General features: G+C 36.9%; 1 protein-coding gene across 1 annotated transcript in view; it reads left to right on the forward strand.

Moving 5' to 3' along the window:
• RYR2 (ryanodine receptor 2) overlaps positions 1–21,622 on the forward strand; it is a 719,385-nt gene that overhangs the window by 591,538 nt on the left and 106,225 nt on the right. The window contains exons 74-79 of the mRNA XM_073338199.2: positions 3,415–3,527; positions 5,002–5,098; positions 13,210–13,313; positions 14,050–14,101; positions 14,249–14,302; positions 15,080–15,103. Coding sequence (XP_073194300.1) covers positions 3,415–3,527; positions 5,002–5,098; positions 13,210–13,313; positions 14,050–14,101; positions 14,249–14,302; positions 15,080–15,103 — 444 coding nt within the window. The remainder of the gene's footprint in view (positions 1–3,414; positions 3,528–5,001; positions 5,099–13,209; positions 13,314–14,049; positions 14,102–14,248; positions 14,303–15,079; positions 15,104–21,622) is intronic.

Genomic DNA, 21,622 nt, shown 5'->3' on the forward strand with positions numbered 1-21,622 from the left:
TTCTGGTTTCAGTTTTATTATTATTATGTTTAATAGCAACATATATTAGGGCACTACTTGCATTTTTTTTAGATCCCAGGAATAGGGTTATATTAGAAAAAATACCTTTGAAAAAAGGAAAAATACCTGTAATATTTGTTCTCAGAAGTTATTGTAGTTATTATACTGGGTGCCAATTTACTCACCCATTTCACCCATCTATTTTCCCTGCAGTGTTGGTGATATTTATCATTACTTTCCTCAGAAAATGAGTTGACTATTAAAGGCATTTGGGACCATAGCTGTTCCTCAGTAGATACTACTTTTTGATGAGGCAGTGTAGTAGCTTTAAAATTAGAACTAGGAGAGTATTCAGTAGCTTTATTCTGAAAAATTGGACCCAAGGGTGGGAATCTTTTATAGTAACTTATCTCCTGAGATCAGAGAGGCAGCTATTAGAAACAACTACTGGTAATAGTAATTTTCTTTATTACAATGTAATTCAAAATGATGAGTTGTGATGAGTTATCTTGGTGACTTCTCATGAAAGTTTGGGAATTTTCAGCATTTCAAATTTAACCACAATAACTTTCCCTCTTTGTTTCAATAATATTTTAAAATTTTTTCAGCAAACGTAATCACAGACATTTGGTTTTCTTCAAGTTCTTGTCTTCTTCCTGTGTTTAGCTGAGTTGATTGTACCCTTGGAGATTGAGCGGCATGTGCAAAGTCACACAATTCACCATTGGGATCTGCCCACCTTAGAATCCAACCAGTATTTATATTCTCTTGTTTTCTAGTATTATGCTTTATATTATAAGTTCATGTGACCTTTTTTTATTAACATTGTAATAGATAATAAACTATAGCCCACATTCTCTAGTGAGGTCAAGCTGTGCATGGTATAGGACCCAAGAGGGACTTTTATATCTGTCCAGTCTTGACGTGGACTGGGGGTTCACTGAAGTCTCACTGTTCCTGACTGAGGCAATAGGAGTAACTGAAAATTCTAAATACGGACTCTTCACGCATTTTTCATTCACTGGATTATATTTGAGAATCTATTTCCCCCACTTAATTTACCATGCTCCGCTTAAAGTAGATATAAGTGGTAAGCTTCTCTGGTCCACTGAATGTACATTGCACAGCTCAGTCTGTACAACGTTGACTGGAACTGGCCAAAAACGTCTAGCAATGAATTCTCTCTGTTCAGGAGTTTGGTTTCATGATGCACATTAGTTAGATTTAGTATCTGTATCCATTTATGGCCTGATCCTGCAAACACTCTACTAATCAATGTGAATTCTGGTCCCACTTCAGCAAATTACTCAGGGCTTATCTACACAAACAATTAATTCATGGCCAGCTGGGGTGTGAACCTGCCTCACACTAGCTTGCTGTGGACTAACTGTCCACATGAACCCTGCTGATGCCTTTTAACAATCTGTTAATTCACTTTGATCTAGTTCTCTTTGAAACAGAAGATCAAAGCACACTAACAAACAGTTGTATTAGCAGGGTCTATGTAGACATTCCATGACAGGCTAGTGCATGGTAGATTCGTACTGCAACTTGCCAGGAACTAAATGTTTGTGTACATAAGCCCTTAAGCACAGCCTAACTTTAAACAAGTGAATAGTCCGATGGATGTCAAGAGACTAAGGAACCTTGCTGAATTGGGATTCTCTGTTACTTTAAATTTTTCTAACACTCCTACACTAAAGTAACTGTAAAACCCAAATCACATCCTGTTTTGGATCCACTGAGATCATTATTTGAGACTCTCTCTCCTTCACACCAGTAGCTGCCCTTTACCATTCAGCCCTAAAAGAAATCTGTGTATTTTTTTAAACTGATCAGTCTGCATACATCCCTGCTCTTATTTTCTAATGCATTTCTCTTTAAATTCATATTATGTTTCATTGTATGGCCTTGTGTATTTTATTCTCTTTATGTATTTCATATACATTTGCTTCCCTCATTTAAATGGGTAGTTCCATTTCTTTAATCTTGTGTGAAAAATATTAGCCATGGGAGCAATCAGTTCCATTAATTTTTATGGTACTTCGTTATAGCCCAGCAAATCCCAGTGCTTTCCAGATGTCATTATGCAGAAAGCTTTGCCTATTGCATCTGCAGGGAGGTGCCATCAGGTTTTTTTTCTTTCGTGCATGTCTAATTTTTTCTATTTTTCTTACTTCCAGCAATCTTCTAAAATGCGCCAGAGATTTTTCTGTTTGGGAAGTATAGAGAGTTTTATTGTAGTTTGTAAATATATTATTAATGAGTTTCACATTGGGGTGTGCTTGGCTGAGTATTAATAGCTCTGATGGCTTCATTTTGTTTTGTGGTTCTCAGTATGAATGCAACAGAGTGATTTGTTTCATACCCTTTCTCATAACAACTTTGGTTCACTTTACTCATTCTTTTGGAAGGGGCTGTGGCCTTTAATCTGTCTTTCACTGAGATTAATTCTTCTCCACTGTGCTGTGGATGCCCTGTGATTTCTTTGCCTGTTAAATTAAGTGATTCCATTCACAGCTGCTAGGTGTGTTGTTTGTGAGTTTTATTTATTTTGAATGGGTCACTAAACTAATAAAATACTGTTTAATAACTGCTTTCCCTAAATTCAGTTTTGTATCCTTAAAAATGTTCTCATTGTCATGCATTTCAAAGTACTATAGTTTCCTTTATTATGCATGAGAGCATCAAACCTTTCATTAAGGTGACATTTAACTTCCATTGTCCTTTTTGATGATGTGAGGAGGTAGGGAAACTGAATACACTGGCGCACAGTCAAACAGCATGATGACTCTGTCTGAATTGGTGGTCCATGGGAAAAAAAATAGATTCTTGAGTAAGAATTACATAGTTTTGAGTAGAATAAAATAATTGTTTTAGGAGAAAATGTTAACTGATATGTCACAAAGAAAGCTATGTTAATTTCCAGCATTCACAGGCACAACTGAGGTGTTTTAGGTCACCCTATGTTCATCCTGACCATTCATGCTTAAGGAAGGGGATACAGGGTTATTGGGATCGATAGATAAGTTCATTACTTGTCAATGCCAGCCACAGCAAGTGTAGTTAGAGGAGTATAAACAGAGACATTTTAAACATAAGTAAAAGTAATTTCTTTTTCATTGAATTCCAGTATTACATGAGAGATGGCCTCAGTGACATACTAATCTCTAGTTCAAATGGCCTAGGGTTAGGGTAAGAATAAAGGAGGAAAATAATGCAGAGTCCAGACGGGACATTGAATCATGTCGGTCACATAATATTTGTCTGGTCACTTGAATAATGTGTAGAAAACATTTTTGCCAGTTACTTTCTGTTATCTGTTCTCTGACTGTGCCCCGGTTAGTTTTTTATTAAAAGTCAGTCAAGGAAAAGAAGCATTGTTTACTTTTCATTGTGTAATTTGTCTACCAGGTTGAGCATCCTCAGAGGTCCAAAAAGGCAGTGTGGCACAAACTGCTGTCCAAACAGAGAAAAAGAGCAGTAGTGGCCTGCTTTAGAATGGCTCCATTGTATAATCTGCCAAGGTAAGAATGAAGTGGCAAGCTTCAAACAAAGGAAAATACACATACCAAGGTTCTATAATGTTGCTTTCTGTTTTTATCTCCGAAATGAAAATTTACAATGATTTATTACATTCTTGTCATACGTCTTTTGAAAAGAGCTGCTAAAAGTGCTAAGTGAAAAAAAGCTGATCATGATTTTCCCTTCTCTGTGAACCCTTCTGTTACATTCCTCTGGGTATAAATTTCTTTCCTATTGGTCTGCTTTTACACCCAAATGCAATGATCGAGCTCATGGCCCAAACGCAGGATTGTGTACCCTACTCCTCCTTGTGTAGCAGAAGTTCAGAATCCATGACTCGAGAAATCTCAGTGGCTGTGGAGGAAGGATTTTCCCCTAGACACATTGTTGTTTGGCCGAGTCCAGCTAAAAGTATTTCTAGAATGTGTGTGTCCATTGTACAGCATGCTACCACTGCCAAGAAATCAGTTGGCCTCTTGCCAAGCTCAGTCAGGAAAAGGGAATTCTGTATCAAGCACAAAAGCAATGACAATTGCAGAGGCTGAGTCTGTGGTTCCGCCCCAGGGAAGGTGGCAATGGTTTGGGCTGTCACATTGGGTTGATTCTGGCCTTATGTACCTGCTTCTAAAAGGAAACTACTGTTAGATATAGGGGCTGAGATACCTTTGCCACTAATTTATTCTTACTTTTTAAAAGTGGTTCAGTGGGCTTCTGCATATGTGCATACTGGACTTGTATATTTTTGTTAATTCTGTTTCATTCTTCATTCACCCCAAACATTTGAAAATGATTGCTGAAATGAATGAGGGGATTCATAAGATTATTCTGTTGGGTATACGCCGTTGATTCAATTATAAACACAAAAAGTTTGTTTTTGCTTATTATCTTGCAAGTATCTCTGAAATAAAAACATGGTGCGAAATTCACTTTACTCTGCATTGATTTAATTTTACTTAGTTTGGAATAAATTAATTTATGATTTTGAATATGCAAGTTTAATCGTGAAAATTAAAAATACAGTTAGTTGGCCACCAGTCCAAACAAAAAGTCATCCATGGCTGCTGGTCCCAGCAGTATAGTGTTAAATGAAAATTTTACAGTCAAGATGAAACACACTAATGGAATCCCACAAGATCATCGTTGCTGAAAGGATTGCATTTCTCTATTACTATTTTTAATTGCTTCAAAAGATACTTGAATGATTAGATCTCGGAATAATTTATTGAAATTCTGATGCTAGTTTGTGTAGATGTTTTTAATGCCAGACACTTTTGAACAGGGGACATCATTGAAAATTCTAGGGCAGTCTTAATTAAACAAAGGGATATTTTTTGACAGGTCTTACCAGGAAATATTACCCCCCCTGTGCAAGTGGTTGTTGTACTAGCTGCACAATTCTCTGAATAAGATGAATTTATATTGAGCAAAGCTTCTTTTGATAGATTAATAGTTTTGTTTTAAATATGCTTTTTTTAGGCACCGAGCTGTCAATCTCTTTCTTCAAGGTTACGAAAAGTCTTGGATTGAAACAGAAGAGCATTACTTTGAAGATAAACTGATAGAAGATTTAGCAGTATGTTCTGGGTGCAGGGATAATGGGATTGTAGATTATATTTATTGATAATCATGTGTAATGAACAGACAGGAATTTAAGGGAAAAGAACAAAATATAAAACCAGGGTATTAGGATTGGCCCCGACCAGACCTTGCCTTAGGAGCACCCACAGAAGTTGCTTAGGTAAAGGAAATCTATTAGGGAGGGAGAGCTTGAGCCCTGCAGAAAAGGCCATGGTTCCTACTCCAAACCCGTCAGATCCTGGGAGCCATCGGCAAATAGGCTCTGTATTCTTGTCCACTGCTGAGCCTCTTCCCACTCTGTAGGGCCTGGGTGAAGGGCACCAGTCCTGAGGAGATGGCTCAGCCCCATCTTTCACACTGAGGGCCCAATGCAGTGCACACTGAAGTCAGGTATGAGTCGTAACATTTTGTGAAGGGTCCCCTCTATATACACAAAGGTAAGGGAGGAAAACTGAGCTGCTATTATTAAGAAATAAAATGTTTAATTTAATTTTAACTGTTTTGAGTTTATGCTGAGAGAGACTGTGAACTGTTTTGAAAGCAGACAAAGATTGAAACAGAAGAGGGAATACGATCAGTAAATTGCCAAACTGTAAATGAGATTTCTACTAGTAGTAGGCAGGAAAATTGTTTTTTGCCTAAGTTTTAAAAACTAGTTAGTTTTGTTGAAGTCAGTTTTCTGTAGATCCCTTTTTGTGCAATGCATTACATTGTCAGCGTAAAATAAAATGTTCCTGATTAGGTTAGAATTGCAATTCACTGGACAGTGGTTATAAAAACAAGAAAATATTTAACAATGTTCTTGCTTGTCTACAATAATTGTTTACAACAGGCTATTTAAAAATAATCAGTTCAGAATCTAGCTTTCAGCAACTTTATAACAACAAATTAAATTTCTCCACTTTTTGTAATATAGTCATAAGATAACATACAGTTGAAAAGCATATTTTAACAATGATTTTTGTAGATATTGTCTTTAATAGCTTTGAGCAATTCCGAAGATTTCTGAAGATTATCCAGAATTTGAGAAACAGAATATTGCAGAAGTATTGTTAAAAAGAGAAATGAATAGAATAATATAATAAGATATTAACCCCAAAAAAGCCTTAATTTATTACGTGATTAACTGTGATTTTGTGAGGATTAGACAGCCAGTCTATTCAGAGTCTAAACACATATAACCTCCTGTGCTCAAGTATCACAAATTTAACACTTTAATGTCAGGCATTTCTCTTTCCCTATTTTTTTTTATTGGTAGGATCTATTGTGGTTATGAGAAGCTGGAAAATGACATAAACTAAAGAAAAGGAGTACTTATGACACCTTTGAGACTAACAGATTTATTTGAGCATAAGCTTTTGTGAGCTACAGCTCTCTAATGCATCCAATGAAGTGAGTTGTAGCTCACAAAAGCGGATTTAAACTTGGAGAGTGGTCAGTTTGGATGAGCTATTACCAGCAGGAGAGTGAGTTTGTGTGTGTATGGGGGTGGAGGGGATGTGAGAAAACCTGGATTTGTGCTGGAAATGGCCCACCTTAATTATGCACATTGTAGGGAGAATGGTCACTTTGGATGAGCTATTACCAGCAGGATAGTGAGTTTGTGTGTGTGGTTTTTGGGAGGGGGGTGAGGGGGTGAGAGAACCTGGATTTGTGCAGGAAATGGCCCAACTTGATTATCATGCACATTGTGTAAAGAGTTGTCACTTTGGATGGGCTATCACCAGCAGGAGAGTGAATTTGTGTGGGGGGGTGGAGGGTGAGAAAACCTGGATTTGTGCTGGAAATGGCCCACCTGATGATCACTTTAGATAAGCTATTACCAGCAGGACAGTGGGGTGGGAGGAGGTATTTTTTCATATTCTCTGTGTATAAATAAAGTCTGCTGCAGTTTCCACGGCATGCATCCGATGAAGTGAGCTGTAGCTCACGAAAGCTCATGCTCAAATAAATTGGTTAGTCTCTAAGGTGCCACAAGTACTCCTTTTCTTTTTGCGAATACAGACTAACACGGCTGTTACTCTGAAACCTGTCAAATAAATTTGTTAGTCTCGAAGGTGCCACAAGTCCTCCTTTTCTTTTTGCGGATACAGACTAACATGGCTGGTATTCTGAAACCTGTCATAAACTAAAGAGTAGAAGATGTTAGAGTGATTAGAACATAATTAGACCCTTCTCCATGCATAACTGGTCCTTGCTTCCTCCACCTATGCATAATGTTGGGCCTTTTCTCCCTTGTGTGTATAGTGTTCCGTGACTTGACTGTCTATTTTGGCCTCATGCTGTTAGTTATATTCCCTAGACAGATGAGAGCACAGAAGAGTTTGAAAAAATCTTTTTATTACAGACATAACTCTTAATAAATTCACATACACAAAGAGGGTAATGCATTTAATAGCAGCTAGTGCCTCTTTAAAATGATTACAAATGGAAACCTCTAGAAAGAACACTTAAGGAATTGTTCCTGATCTTTGGAAGTAAACAATGGATAAATTATTGTAGTTGTTTTTCGCAATACACACAGCCTAACTGCAGACTGCTCAACTTCTGAACTACTGAACATGCTGTGCCCTGACATCCACTGTTCCTGCAAAATCTTTAAAACTCAAATCCACTTATGTGCAACTAACCTTGCATCCAGGAGAGAGCACAGAAGCACATCTTCTTGGGTGGGGGAGGGGGCTCCTGCTGCAACATTCATTCACTGACCAAGAGAAAGACTGGAAATAGACACCCCCTGGTGATATTTATTTCATGTACGAGTTTATTTCTATGATATCCACCCCCATGTATTTTCAAAAATTAAAAAAGCAGGGCAAAATGGCCTGGAGAATAGAAGGGGAAAGAAAAAATAACTGTAAGGGCTTGGAAAAAGAAAACACAAAATGTTCATAGATGAATTAACCAAAATATATAACAGAAAGTCTTTACACTCACCCTTGCTGTCAGAACTACTTTGTGACCCCAGAGACATTCCCCAAAATTGCAAGAAGTGACAGTTTTGTGGCAGCAGTGTGTGGGTGTGTATGCAGACATCTGGTACAGTAACTAACTTAAAATAACATGAAAGGCTCTCTCTTCACTATCTAGCCACCTTTCCTCCTCATCTCAGCATGATATGTGTGTATGTTCTGGGAAGATCAAAATAAACTCTGTGCCAGCAGATGGCTAGAAGGCTCACACCAGTATGCCTTTTGGGGAACACAAAGCAGATTGGCTCCTGCAGTGCCCTTTAATAGAGGGCAGCATGCATTCCATCCATGCCAGCTCCTTTCTGCTGGCTGGTGTAGGAGGAGGAAGGAACTGCTGAAGTTAGCACCGTAAATTACAATACAGTCTCCCAATCTTAGAAGCTCCTTGCAGGCTCAGGCACCCTGTTCACATGCAGAAGGCCAACCAAGGGTGTCAGACACTTGCTATAAAAACCAAAGTAATCTGGAAAATTTCTCATGAAAGGAAATCAGTATTTCTACTTTATTTCCTCCAATAATAGAAATGGAATTCACCTTTTCTTGCCCCTTATTCCCTGGCTTCTTAAAATTCCACGGATGGGCCAACATTTTGCTGTTCAAATTGTGATTATTCCAGTCTGACAGAGTTGCCACAACTGCTAAACCCAAAAGAAAAGCACAGCCCTACATTGAAAGGATGACACTAGCAATTTGGCCACAGCTGCATTTTCTCCTCTTGTGAATGTTTCAACATTGTCACATTTTAATGTATGAGGTAATGATATCAGCATCAGTACATTTCAGGGTGCCGCTCCCTTCACAAAGAGAAGGACAATGTTGGTTTCAGCCTGAAGTCTCTCACCAGGGTCACGCTGTAGCAAGGAAAAGTTTACTTTTATTGAAAAGTATCACAAAAATAAATTATGAGATTTTGAATTTATTTTTTAACATTTTGACTGTGGTGCCCTACTACAAATGGGGGTTTATCTGAAATTAAATCAGATGGCATACCATGCCCTCCTTTTTTTAATTTACTGTTACAAAAAACACTGTTCCTATATTTAATAAAAAGACACAGATCATATATGTACCTGTGTTTATATGGATACACTAGATATTATATGACTTCTGGCAATAAACTATGTTGAGGAACTATTACTGAGTGCAGTTATTTAACAGGAATGATACTGAATCAATTAATGTTAGTGTAACTCAACTTATATTATGTGGCACTTCAATATTTAGAAACACTATAATTTACAATGTTCCCAATTAATTTTTTCATAGATTCATACGTTTCAAGGCCAGAAAGGACCACTGTGAACATCTAGTCTGAAGTCCTATATAACACAGGCCATAGAACTTCCCTAAAATAATGCCTAGAGTATTTGTTTTGCCCACTTTTGTTAAGTTTGTACAGGTAGTGAATTTTAGATTTAAATAAATATAAATCAAAACTTTATTAATTAATACATTGAAAATTAAGAACCCTTGCATTCCAGAAACACCAGAAAATCCATTTGTTCTTGTTGCCATGCTACAGTATAATAATGCAATGAATTCCACTTAACACAGTCATTGGTAAATTTGATCCTACATTTAATTTGTAGTAGGCCTTTGAAATCCAATATCGTGGATTAAAAAATGAATATAACTTCCATTCTTTAGCTTGATCAGTTTTTATAACTTTAGGCAGGTATTTTGGATGATGAAATCATGGGTTATAGAAAGTTGTCATTTAATTAAAGAGAATAAAGTGCCACTATGATGATCAAATATGACTGCAGTTATAATTTGCATTATTCAGACATAATTATCTATTGTAAGCACTGATTTGTATTGTTAAACGTTTGTGCACACTCCTGGTCCTGGATAATAACAATGGTGACTTATTTCACTGAAAATGGGCTAATTTAAAGGCATTATGAGACAGGCACTGCCATATTTGACGAGGTAGGAACCAAACCCACATCCAGTAAGTACTTGGTACAGTTGAATGGGGGGCGAGTTGTGAATGAGCCATTTGTAGCTCACTGATAATTGGCCCAGTTCAATACTGATCCAATCACTCACACAATTTAGAGCAGTATTTGGTCTGCTCTAAACTACACCTGCTAGCTATTGCCCAAATGACTGGTAAACTAGCTGGGGATAACAGGAATGCAGCAGCACCCTAGCCACAACCTCAATACCAGAAGGGCTAGAAGTGGATAGCCTAGAAGCCATCTCTGTGCCATACGAGAATGGAATCCACAGCTAGCCGTCAAAGCTGGCTTTCCAGCTCCTCTGCGAAGAGACTGGAGCAGATCAGATAATCTCACCCATGATCTTTTAATATTTCAATTTACTCATCTGTAAAACGAATAATGAGGATGACAAAGAAGCAGTGAGGATACGTTTATGAATGCGCATAAGTACTTTGAGTTTCTTGGAGTGAAAATTGACAATTGTTGTTTGTGAATTTAATATGGTGTCCTTTTTCAGGCTTAGCTGCCTTTTCCTGACAGGGTGATTTCCTTAGTCCTTATAATGGAAAGTCACCTGGTATTTTGCCTGAGTAAGATCTTCAGGAACAAATTCACAAAGCAGTTTAGATCTTACATCTCTCTTCCTTTTAGAAAAATAGAATTATCTGTGGGAATTTACAAAGTGTACTCTCTTTTTAAAAGCAATTTGGTGAAGTGAAGACTTATACTGCGTGTTCATCTTTTTAATAAAGTTATAGAAAATATAGCTACTAGTAACTCACTATATTATTATATGAGAAAAATCTCTCTGAGTGAAATTCACCTTTGTGTGTAGGACCAGCACCTATTTTGAGGTCTTAAGTGGTCTCAAGTGATCCTTAAGCTCTTGCTGAAATTCTGCATAGGTGAATTTCAGCTTTAATTTGTAAGTATGGGAAAGTCCCCATTTTCTTTGAAAAGTCAAAAGTGAACAACTGATTCCTTGTGAGTAACTATGAAATACTTTCTAATTACATTTAAATTGCTTATGTATCCTGTGTGTTCTTTGTGACTAAAGACATTTTAAAACTGGATCAGTGTTTGTTTTAAAAATAAGAATGGTTACTATTCCTTATTCCCCAACTGAATTCATGCTTCACAGTCAGAAAGAGAGGATTATACATTTATCGAAGGAATAAGGATTTGAAACCATTAGGAAAGAGATAATAAGACAGAAAATATCATAATCATATGATATCATAATGCCATTATATAAATCTACACCTTAAATATGTGTGCAGTTCTGATTGCCCCATCTCAGAATACAATATTAGAATTTGAAAAGGTACAGAGAAGGACAATAAAAACATTTAAGGATATGAAACTGCTTCCGTGTGAGGAGAAAGTAAACAGATTGGGACTATTCAGCTTGAAAAGAGACACAACTAAGGGTGGATATGATAGAGGTCTATAAATTCATGAATGGTGTGGAGAAAGTGAATAAGGAAGTGTTATTTACTACTTCACATAACACAAGAACCAGGATAACCCAATGAAATTAATAAGCAGCAGGTTTAAAACAAGCAAAAAGAAGTACTTCTTCACACATTGTACAGTCAACCTGTGGAACTCATTTCTGGGGATGTTGTAAAAGCCAAAAGTATAATGGGGTTCAAAAAAGATTTACATAAGTTCTTATAAATCTCAGGAGTAGATTAATTATCAGCAGATACCCTCAATAATAAAGACCAAAGGAAGGGAAATGTGAAAGTGTTCATATATAATCAAAGTTGTTTAAAATAGAATTTGCTCTATTCTGCCCCAATGTGCTACTCACTTCTCTTTGACTTCAATGGGAGTTGCACGGGTATATCTCAGAGTAAAATAGGGTTCCAGTGTATTTTCCTTGAGGATTTCTTTCCTGAAGTTTAAAGCAGGGATTCCCAAACTTTTTCATAATGTGTGCCACTTAACAGAGAGACAATCTTTTGAACACTAATCTCCTTGCAATCATCATATGGCCAACCCCCTCCTATTGTGATCAAATAACATGCCTGTGGCAACAATTGTTGACTTGGAATATTAATCTCAGCTATGCATTGGGCATATTTTTATCTGTAATTTAATGTATTTGAGCAGGTGGAAACAAGGAGGATCCAGCACTATGTGCTTAGGCAGTTCTCCTTGAACCACCACCAAGTGTTCTCTGGAACACTGATGGTCAACATATTACAGTTTTGGGGACCCCTGGTTTGCAGACTGAAACTATCTGAAGTACTATGCTGGCAAATTGAAAGTTGGCTTTCTACTAATTCATGGAGGGCCATAAAACCAGGTTAAATATTATGCTTTGAAGATACTTTCAAATCCAAACCTTCAGGGGCTGCTCTGGTAACTGCCACTTTATTAATAATTGTTAAAAGAAAAGTCAGCCCTAGAGGAGTGTAAACCTAAAAGAAAAAATTACCAACCAGACAAAGATGCCCTTTTCTAAGCATGTAAAAACTTGGGCCAATGTAGAGCTTTAAAGCGAGGAGAAGAAAAATCTACATTAACAGTAAGAATGTGGACTAGTCAAAGAATCCACCATTGCCAACTTGAAGAGTGTTATTGGTAGACATGAAATCACCCATCTTAAAATGATGGGGAGGCCTGCAAGTTTGGGTTACAGCCCCTCCCCCACTGCACAATGCATCAGGCTCTTTAGGGAGCAAGAAGCAGCATGGTTGGCAGGTCACAATAATCACCATAAAGTAGTAGGAACAAGGAAAAATTCTTCACTCTGCTGAGGCAGGCGGTTACAGTAAGGTAGAGCAGATAGTTAGTGCCTTGTCAGCCTTAGGGTGGTAGCCCATACTGTGTTCAGGCTACCCCCCAACTTAATCCTGAAAACAGCAGTGGCAGGGTTTGGGGTGGTATCCAGGAAAGGGGGGGGGTAGCTTTTATGAGGAATGGGGTGATCCAGGGCTGTGGACTTTCATGGTTTGAGTGTGTTCAGGATCCTAGCCTACCCGTTCCCAAAGGTACTCCATGGAGCTGGACTTTTAAATCCTCGCTATCTAGGACAGGTTCAGTTCATGTATTCAAAGAGCCCAAATGATATGTATTATTATAGTATATCTAATACGACTTTCACAGTCTGACAGATTTCACAACAAATAACTTAGAATGCACATATTTTTTTCTATTCCAATTTTCTTTCTCCACAGAAACCTGGAGCGGAGCCACCAGAGGAGGATGAAGGCATTAAAAGAGTTGATCCGCTGCATCAGCTTATTCTGCTTTTCAGTCGAACAGCCTTAACTGAAAAATGGTAATGTTGGTGTTAGGGGCTGTGAAATTTTTGCAAAATTTCTAGCTGCTTCCATTTTTTAAATTGCATCTCTTTGCCATGCAATATGTCACATATTCAAAGTGCTAAGCAAGCACTGACAGATTTGCATGTGACCGCACATGTGAGACCTGATTCTTTATTATATTGCCAGAGAGGCCTTACCATAACTGAGAAGCGGGTACATAGAATTTTCTGCAAACAAACAGATATGCCTACAAATGTCAATGTCACATTTATGGTTGTTGTTGAAAATCTGTCCCATGGTGTCTTCAGTAATGTCTGTATTCCACATTGAAAGGGATACCCACAGCTTGAAAATTATGTTATCTGAAAATGCTGGATTTACAATATAGCTAGAAGTAACTCCTCACAATCCTACAACTAAAGAAGTTAGAAAAAAATTGTGTTTTCAGTTTGTTCAGCTCTATTTGTGTAGTCAATTTCACTGTTCAGCCTGTATTAGTTTATTAGTTCATTCTTTTCCTGAAAAGACCCTTATAATTAACAAGAGAGTAGAAATACCCTTATAAAAAATTAAAGGAGGTTAAAAACAAAAATCAGGACACCCTATTTAAAAGGTGTGCTCTTGGAAACTAGAATTATTTAAAAATGTTCAATTTTCTGGTCCTCTTCTGAATATTTGAGGTTTTCAATTGTTTATGGAGATGCTGTATTACATTGATGGTTACAGTGTTTCTTCCCTTCTATTCCCTAGCAAACTGGAGGAAGATTACTTGTATATGGCATATGCTGACATTATGGCAAAGGTAACTTTTTCCCCATCTTTTGCATTTACCTTTTAATAAGAGAATGTAAGGGAGATTGAAAGAGTTTTGGTGTATATCAAGCTGTGGCCATGTTTTTTTTTTAAAGCAAACTTTATTTGTGAATGTTTTGTTTTTACATGGTCTCAGAGCTGTCATGATGAAGAGGATGATGATGGTGAAGAAGAAGTGAAGAGTTTTGAAGTAAGTTTGAAGTCCTCTTTTTTGTTTCTTGTTTCATATTATACATTATTCCATAGCTTCTAACTGACATTTATGTTTCTTGCTTCATGGCTTCCTGCAACTTATTATGTAAATGAACTGCATGTCACAAGATGGATTAACAAATATGAGTAATCAGATTCATAGTAGTAAAACAGAAAGAGAAAAGATAGTGTTACATAATTATATACATACAAGCACACACACACATTTTATATATATATATATATATATATATAAAATTGATGAGTGAACCTTAAAAGAGTCCATTTGGACAAACATGTAACAGTTCAATTGCTATCCTGAACCACAAATCATTCTGAAACTCTGATGAGAACTGTCTGACAAGATTTTCAATGGTGACTGAGTTTGGATGGGTAAGAAATATTGAAAGAATAGTGTTTATTGCAATAATATCATATATATAGAAGCAGTAATTAGTACATTATTTGCATCTCTGTTTATAGAGCAATGACTGTTAAGAAAAGGTCAATATTTATCCACAGGTAGCATGTTATTTCCGATGTTTAGAATAGGAAATAACTGCACTAACTCAGACACTACTCTACGTTTACTGTAGATTAATGTTGACTTTGTAATCGTGATTACTATATGAGGGGGCACATGGTCTTGTGACTAAAGCACAGAAATGAGAGACAGGAGATCTGCATATGTGTTTGATCAATCACTTATCTGCAAAATATTTCTGGATATTTTTTCTTACTGCTATTTCACTTCTTGTCCTCACCCTTCCTTAAGGTCACAGGATCACAACGCAGCAAGGTAAAAAAAAAAAAAAAAGTGTGTGTATTTGTCTGGGTCTAATTTTGTGACTTTTAGCTTTTAGATCCAACATCTTGGATAAGTTCATGTAAAAGGTCTAAAATATTTCTAACTATTTTCAGCTTTCGCATAACTTATCTTCACAGCACCCTTCATTTTGAACAAAAATGTATTCATCTTAAAACTTCAAGGATTGATTAATATGAAACTTTTTGACCCCATTAAATACAAAAAACATTTTTCCCTTCTAGGGAAAATGGAATGACCTTTGACTTATTTTTTATTTTTTTCATATTATCTTAATATTCTTGCCAATGGTACTTTTAAAAAAATGATTGCTGGCATTATTCCAAGAAATGTCAGTTTCCTTCTTTTCCAGTTATCACTCTTTAATTTCTATAGTTGAAACTGTTCTTCTTCAGATCGGAAGGGAATACTGTCATACTTTTGCTTTCTTTTAACAAGCCAACTTTGTGTGGCATCATATTAATCCAGGATTCCTCCAACAAAGTCGTCGTTCCAATGGTCACAGCCTAATATCAAGTGTGTTACCTTTTCTGCAATTTAAATTCTTTGGAGTGAATTGACACTTTTTCCGAATTCTCCACTAATTGAAAGATCTAAATATAGAATTGTAGATTAAGTGACTGTTGGTCATTTAATCTAAAATATTTGTAACATGTTCAATGAAAATGGTTGGTGGTTGTTATCTTTCATTATGGGGCACCAGGTAGAAACTCTATAGTTAGGGTTTCAATCTAAAATGAGCTTAAAACGGGGCATTTATTTCTGTTTTTCTCAAAAAGTGTGTAGCCAGGTGGTGTGCAACTTCACATAGAGTTAGTTTTTATGCTCATTGAATTTCCTACATAGGCTTTGTATGATTTCTCTTCATACATTTTTAACAGAAGACTTTGTATTTCAGCTCCAGCTGAAGTTTTTGCTTGGCAGTCTTACTTTTCATTGTTGACTGAAATCTGTTTAAAAAAACTTTGTCTATCTACAAAAAACTTGCTAGATTGGTGTGTCCAGGGTAGATCTAGAGTAAGAGGTAATTTGATTGTTGGATTTAGGGCCATTTTTAATTGCTGTTTTCCTGATAACTTCAAGTTTATGCACGGTGCATACAAATCTGATGATTGATTGGGACTAGGAATGCACATGACTGATGGTTGGGCTCCTGGCAGCAGGCACAGGACTCCAGCCACATGATGGGACTGAGAGCACATACAACCTGCTCCATCGGGAGTTATGTTTTTCTGTCAGATTTTATCTTACAAAAGAGGGAGTTTTTTGTGCAGCTGCTAATACATGAAAGTTTATTCATAGGTGCTGACAGATAAAATATACTCCATGATCAGCTGCATTTCTTCCTCCCACAAGTCTGCACGCTTTTGTCTAATCACCACTAAATAAAGCATTAAAAAAGCCTAGGAAACTAATACACAAAAAACATTGTGTGGAAGCAGGTGCAGTTGATACACCTACAGCATGCATGACACAAACCCACAAAAGCAAGGAAACAATAAATTCTAAAATACCCACACTCCTTTCCTGCAGGACAAGAGGAAATGTTAAGGCTTAGAAATACAGTTGTCTGATTAGGATCCCAATATTGAATGTCGTCCACTGATTCCATGTTCTGTGGGTCTGGAAAAATAGTGACAGTACAATGTGGTTGATGTTCAACTCTCTGCAATTCCTTCTCAATCAGAACCTCAGAAGGGTCATTCTTTGACAGAGCTTTAAGTCAAGGGACATGGTCAGCCCATGTCCTGTGCAGTTTACTCTTGCTTTTTGGCATGAATAATCTATATTGGGGCCTCTGTATGAGCAGCACACAGGTCAGAATATAAACCCGCTCTAATGATGTTCAGGCCTTAGTAAGTGTCTGTCTGCACCCCAGTGCAATATTGGCATGCAGACTTCTTGCATTTGCTCCCTTGGAATTTATTTTTCATTAGTAAGATTTCGTTAATAGAATGTGAGTGATTTTTGGCCAACAGAGTAAGATGCAGAAAACTTGCCTGTTAAGGGCTGTAAAAAGGTGGGGAACTAATAGCCAAATTCTGCCTTCCCATGTTGCATGATGAACTTCCATCTACTTCAATGTGAGCCCAGTATGTATATCTGGAGGAGAATTTGTTTCACTTGTTGATTATCTTGATAGCTGAAGGAGACATTATCCTGAGACTTTTGTATGGCATTTTAAGAAGAGGTTCTCTCTCAAATTTATTTTATGTAACTAAGGTTCGTCCCATTGAAATGATCCACACATTGAATTTGATTTCTTGCCAGAGGCTTTGTATATAGAAATTAAGGTACTTAGACACCCCCAGTTGTCACTTCTATTATCTAGTCAATTTTATTTTTCTAAAATCTCTCATTTTGGTTCAGTGATTTATTCATCAGTTTTACACACATTCTAGGTACAGCCCTATTACAAATAAAGTCTGCACACACTTTATAGAGTCAAACTCGCCAAATCCCAGGGACTTGACTTTATCAACAAAGAAACTAATATCAACATAACACAAATTCCAGCTCAAGGTTCCCCTCTATGTTTAGGTGTTTCAAGGTTTTTTTCTGATGGACCTCTTTATACCAAATTCTAGAGTGAAATGGATCTGTGCAAACAACCAATATTTCCTTGAAGAAAATATAGTGTGGCAAATTTGTAATTTGTTGCAAGAGATTTGAATTTCTGAGCAAAGTTGTGTTCACTGACAGAAATGGTGAAATGTCACCCTACAAATCCTATATAAATCTAGAGCCAAAAATCTGCTACTAAATATTCACATCTTCTCTTACGGTCAAAGGGAGAATGCAGAATTTGCCATTCTGAGTCTGCATGAAACGTTTTTGAAGAGACAAATGGATACATTTGTTGCATAGCTTTATGCACAGCTTAATCCTTAAGTTGTTCTGAACGAAGGACCCCATACTGGCACTTAGAAAAAAACTCCTGTAGCCAATGGATATTTTGCCTGTATAACAAATGCAAGATCAAGCTGACAAAAAAGACCAAAAGTTTTACTCTGTCATAGCCCAATCCCCTGACCCTAGCAACATGCTGGTGGGGGTGGTGCGGGGGCGAAGGAGTACTAGAGGAGGAGATCCTTTTGTCATAGGCTAGACAGCATTAGTGGAGCTACTCCAAAGCTGATACTGAGGCCTGTTGTTGTTGCTGTTTGTCTGCTGCATGTTGTCTGGAGCAACAGATAGTGAATATGCAAAATTCACCAATCCTGACCACCTCATGTCACTGAGTGAGGGGACATGGAGTGATCCCCTGTGAAGCTGGGCTGCATGGGGCATTGGTGGTTCAAACCTTCTATATGGGCTCTCAAATCCTATACTGCAGCACTTAGGAACCAAACTGGTTCTGGCTAAGCCCTCAGTGGTCAAAGAGAAGAGGACAATTTTGCCCCTCCATGATGGTGCAAACAAACATGCCACGATAATCAAGTGATGAGTTTGGTAACTTCCTTATTTGTCCCCTAATTATTTTTAACAGAGTAGTTACGTAATTATCTTACTGAGCATATCCCAACTTGCTGAGCGTCTCCCAGCCTGGAAGGAGAGTTTGAGATATTAACCATTTCAAATTACCGCGGACTCAGATGTGCTAAATAGGTTCCCAACTTGGATTGTAAAAATCTTTTAATTTCACTGGACTGTTTTAATAATACAGATGCAAAAAACATAATTTGCAACTATTTCAAAGATGTCACTCTCCCCTTCCACCCCATGGTGTAAACAAAGAGATTAATTGAAATAATGTATAACTCTATAGGTTATTTAAAGGAATTTATCTTTTCAGTATTTTAGGAAAAAAATATTGGAACACAGAAGACATAGCTTTGCAAGCTTGCTAGCCAAGTGTGTTTCTTTTCAGAGCATGCTTGTAATCTTGTACATTCCTATCTATTTGAATAGGAATGAGTGTTTTGAGTGATCTCATTTGACCAACACTGCAAGTATAACACTGCTACAACATTGCAAACCAGTATATGGATGCAGGAAACATGAAACAAAACAATATCAATGTAAGTCTATGGGGATGAGGTTGCAATGGCATGGCAATGCTAATGTCAAAATGAAAGCAATAAAGATGTTGAGGCAAGTCTACGTGGAGACAATTCAGTCCCATTTTGCTGTAATAAGTGTGCAGTGGCAGTCTTAACTCTGAATTTCTTTGTTCCTGTAGATTTTTACCTCTGCTTTAATGCTCACTGAATTCAGAGTAGTATTTTGTTTAATATTATGTTGTCTTTGTTAAATTACAAGTATCTACACACACACACTATATATATATATATGTGTGTGTGTGTGTGTGTGTGTATATATATATATAATATAGATGTAACATCGTGCAATAAAAATGTTTTCCGTTTAACTGTTCAAAATCCAGAAATGCAAACAATTAGATTGATTATGCAACCCTAATTCCGCCCTCAGGTGCATTCCTATACAACCTATAAATACATGGTCACATACTATTTCTCAAAATCTAACTATATAATATCATATAAAAATTTTCTATCAATGCATTTATTGTGGGATAGGATCAACAGAGCCAATGACACTAGTAACACACTAAGTACTGCTGGTTGATGCTTGTCAACACACATCTTAAAAACATATAACTTTTTAACACACAATAATTGGCACTGTAGTATCTTTCCTTTCTCTACTATATACAAAGAAGTATTATCTTTCTTCTGCTATTTTAGGTGCAAAATTTAAAAATTCAGGAGTAGAAAGTTCAACCCAATTTTCTTCCTTTTTCAAAATATCCTATGACCGAATCTTATTTTTCATTTTCTCCCTTCTCATCTCCTTGCAACTACCACAGATTAAGACCCAGGAAATCAAGCACGTAGGCATTCTCAGCACGCCTGGTAAAAGTAGCCATAAATGGCTTGACTAGCCACGTTTTCACTGTATCATTAATATTTGTTGAGTATCAGCATGTGTGGCAAAAAATAGAAAGGAAGACCTGGTTGTGCTCCAAGAAGCTTATAAGAATGGTCTTAGTAACCTTAAAGAGTTTTCTCCACTTTACACATATAACTCTATCTTTCCTTGCCATATACATACGGTCCTGATAACTGAATTGTTCACAAATCATATGTGTACAGTACCCAATCCCCTACCACATTTATACTGTATACAGTGCACCAGATCAAACTAAAAATCCCAAAGGAACATCTTCAAAGTTTGAGGCAGTCACCGACCCACAAATAATGCATGTACCAATATTTTGAAACTTGCATGTTTAGTGACATTCCCCACACCCCGCAGTTCTATCAAGATTTTGACATCATGGAGCGGTTGCCAATAATTTGTCTTTCTGGGGAGAAAAGATGGAAAGAATTTAAACAGAAGAAACAAAGTATAAAAAAGAGAGCTTTGCAAGTAGAGGAGAAAATCATTTTTTATAATTGCAGAGAATTTTTTTATTATGAATTTTGCTTTCAAGATGAATCTACTGTACTTTAATGATACATGTACCTGCCTGTAGGTGCTAATTAGATAGTTTCTGAATTTGCTTTTACCTCCCTCATTCTCATTCTTTGTCATCTGTGCTTTGAAAAATTCCTTTTGTGTTATGTTATTTTGTATAATGCTAGCAGGACTCCAGTGTAGAAAAGATGTTTCAACTCAGCTGGGTATTATCCCAGTAATGCACTTTTAACCAGAAGAAAAGCTAAATCTGGTGGAACCAGACTTCCAGCAGCAAGAGATTGCAATACTTAAATTATTTTTGTCAAGCAGAATGGGAAAAGTTTATTTTATCTCACACATGCGTGCACACACACACTTCTGAAGCCTACATTTTAAGCTTTGAGTAGTCACTGTGTTACAGTCCATTTACTTTCCCTATGTATATTTCAACATGTGTAATTTAGGATTAAAAACAGACTTACTCCAGAGAACATAATGTAGAATGAAGTAAATTTAAAGGTTTAACATAAAGACTTTTTTAAGACCCCATGCATAGCAACCCCTGACATAAATGAACATTTTGCTTGTGTAAGAACTGCAATGGGGTTTATTCTCTGCGTTAGCTTGTCTACACCATACAAGATGGGGGAGACCTTTACTGCTGTAGGACAGAGGAGATCTTGGAAAGCAGATAACTGAGGATAAATTAAAGGAGATATGATCATTGCAGAATGAGCTTAAAGTAACTGTTTCTTTTCCTTTTTATCTTCTCTCAGGTTATTCTGTTTTAATCTTCATTTATGTATTTCAGTTATTTCAGACTTTCAGAACATGTTCATAACTTTTTATATAAGTATTATAGATTTATTGGTACTTAGCTCCTGCTACTATAACAAAATCCCTAGTTGGCTATCTCTAGGACTTGAAGCTAGGCCTCTGGATCTAATAGCACAAGTGTCAACTGCTTGAGCTAACGGGCCAGATCCATGACCTCAAAGGCAGTAGTACTCCATGAGTAGTAGACTCAAACCATCCTATGCGAGATAGCTACTAGAAAGAGACAAAGAG

Source organism: Lepidochelys kempii, chromosome 3, assembly GCF_965140285.1.
Source record: "Lepidochelys kempii isolate rLepKem1 chromosome 3, rLepKem1.hap1, whole genome shotgun sequence".
Taxonomy (NCBI): domain Eukaryota; kingdom Metazoa; phylum Chordata; order Testudines; family Cheloniidae; genus Lepidochelys; species Lepidochelys kempii.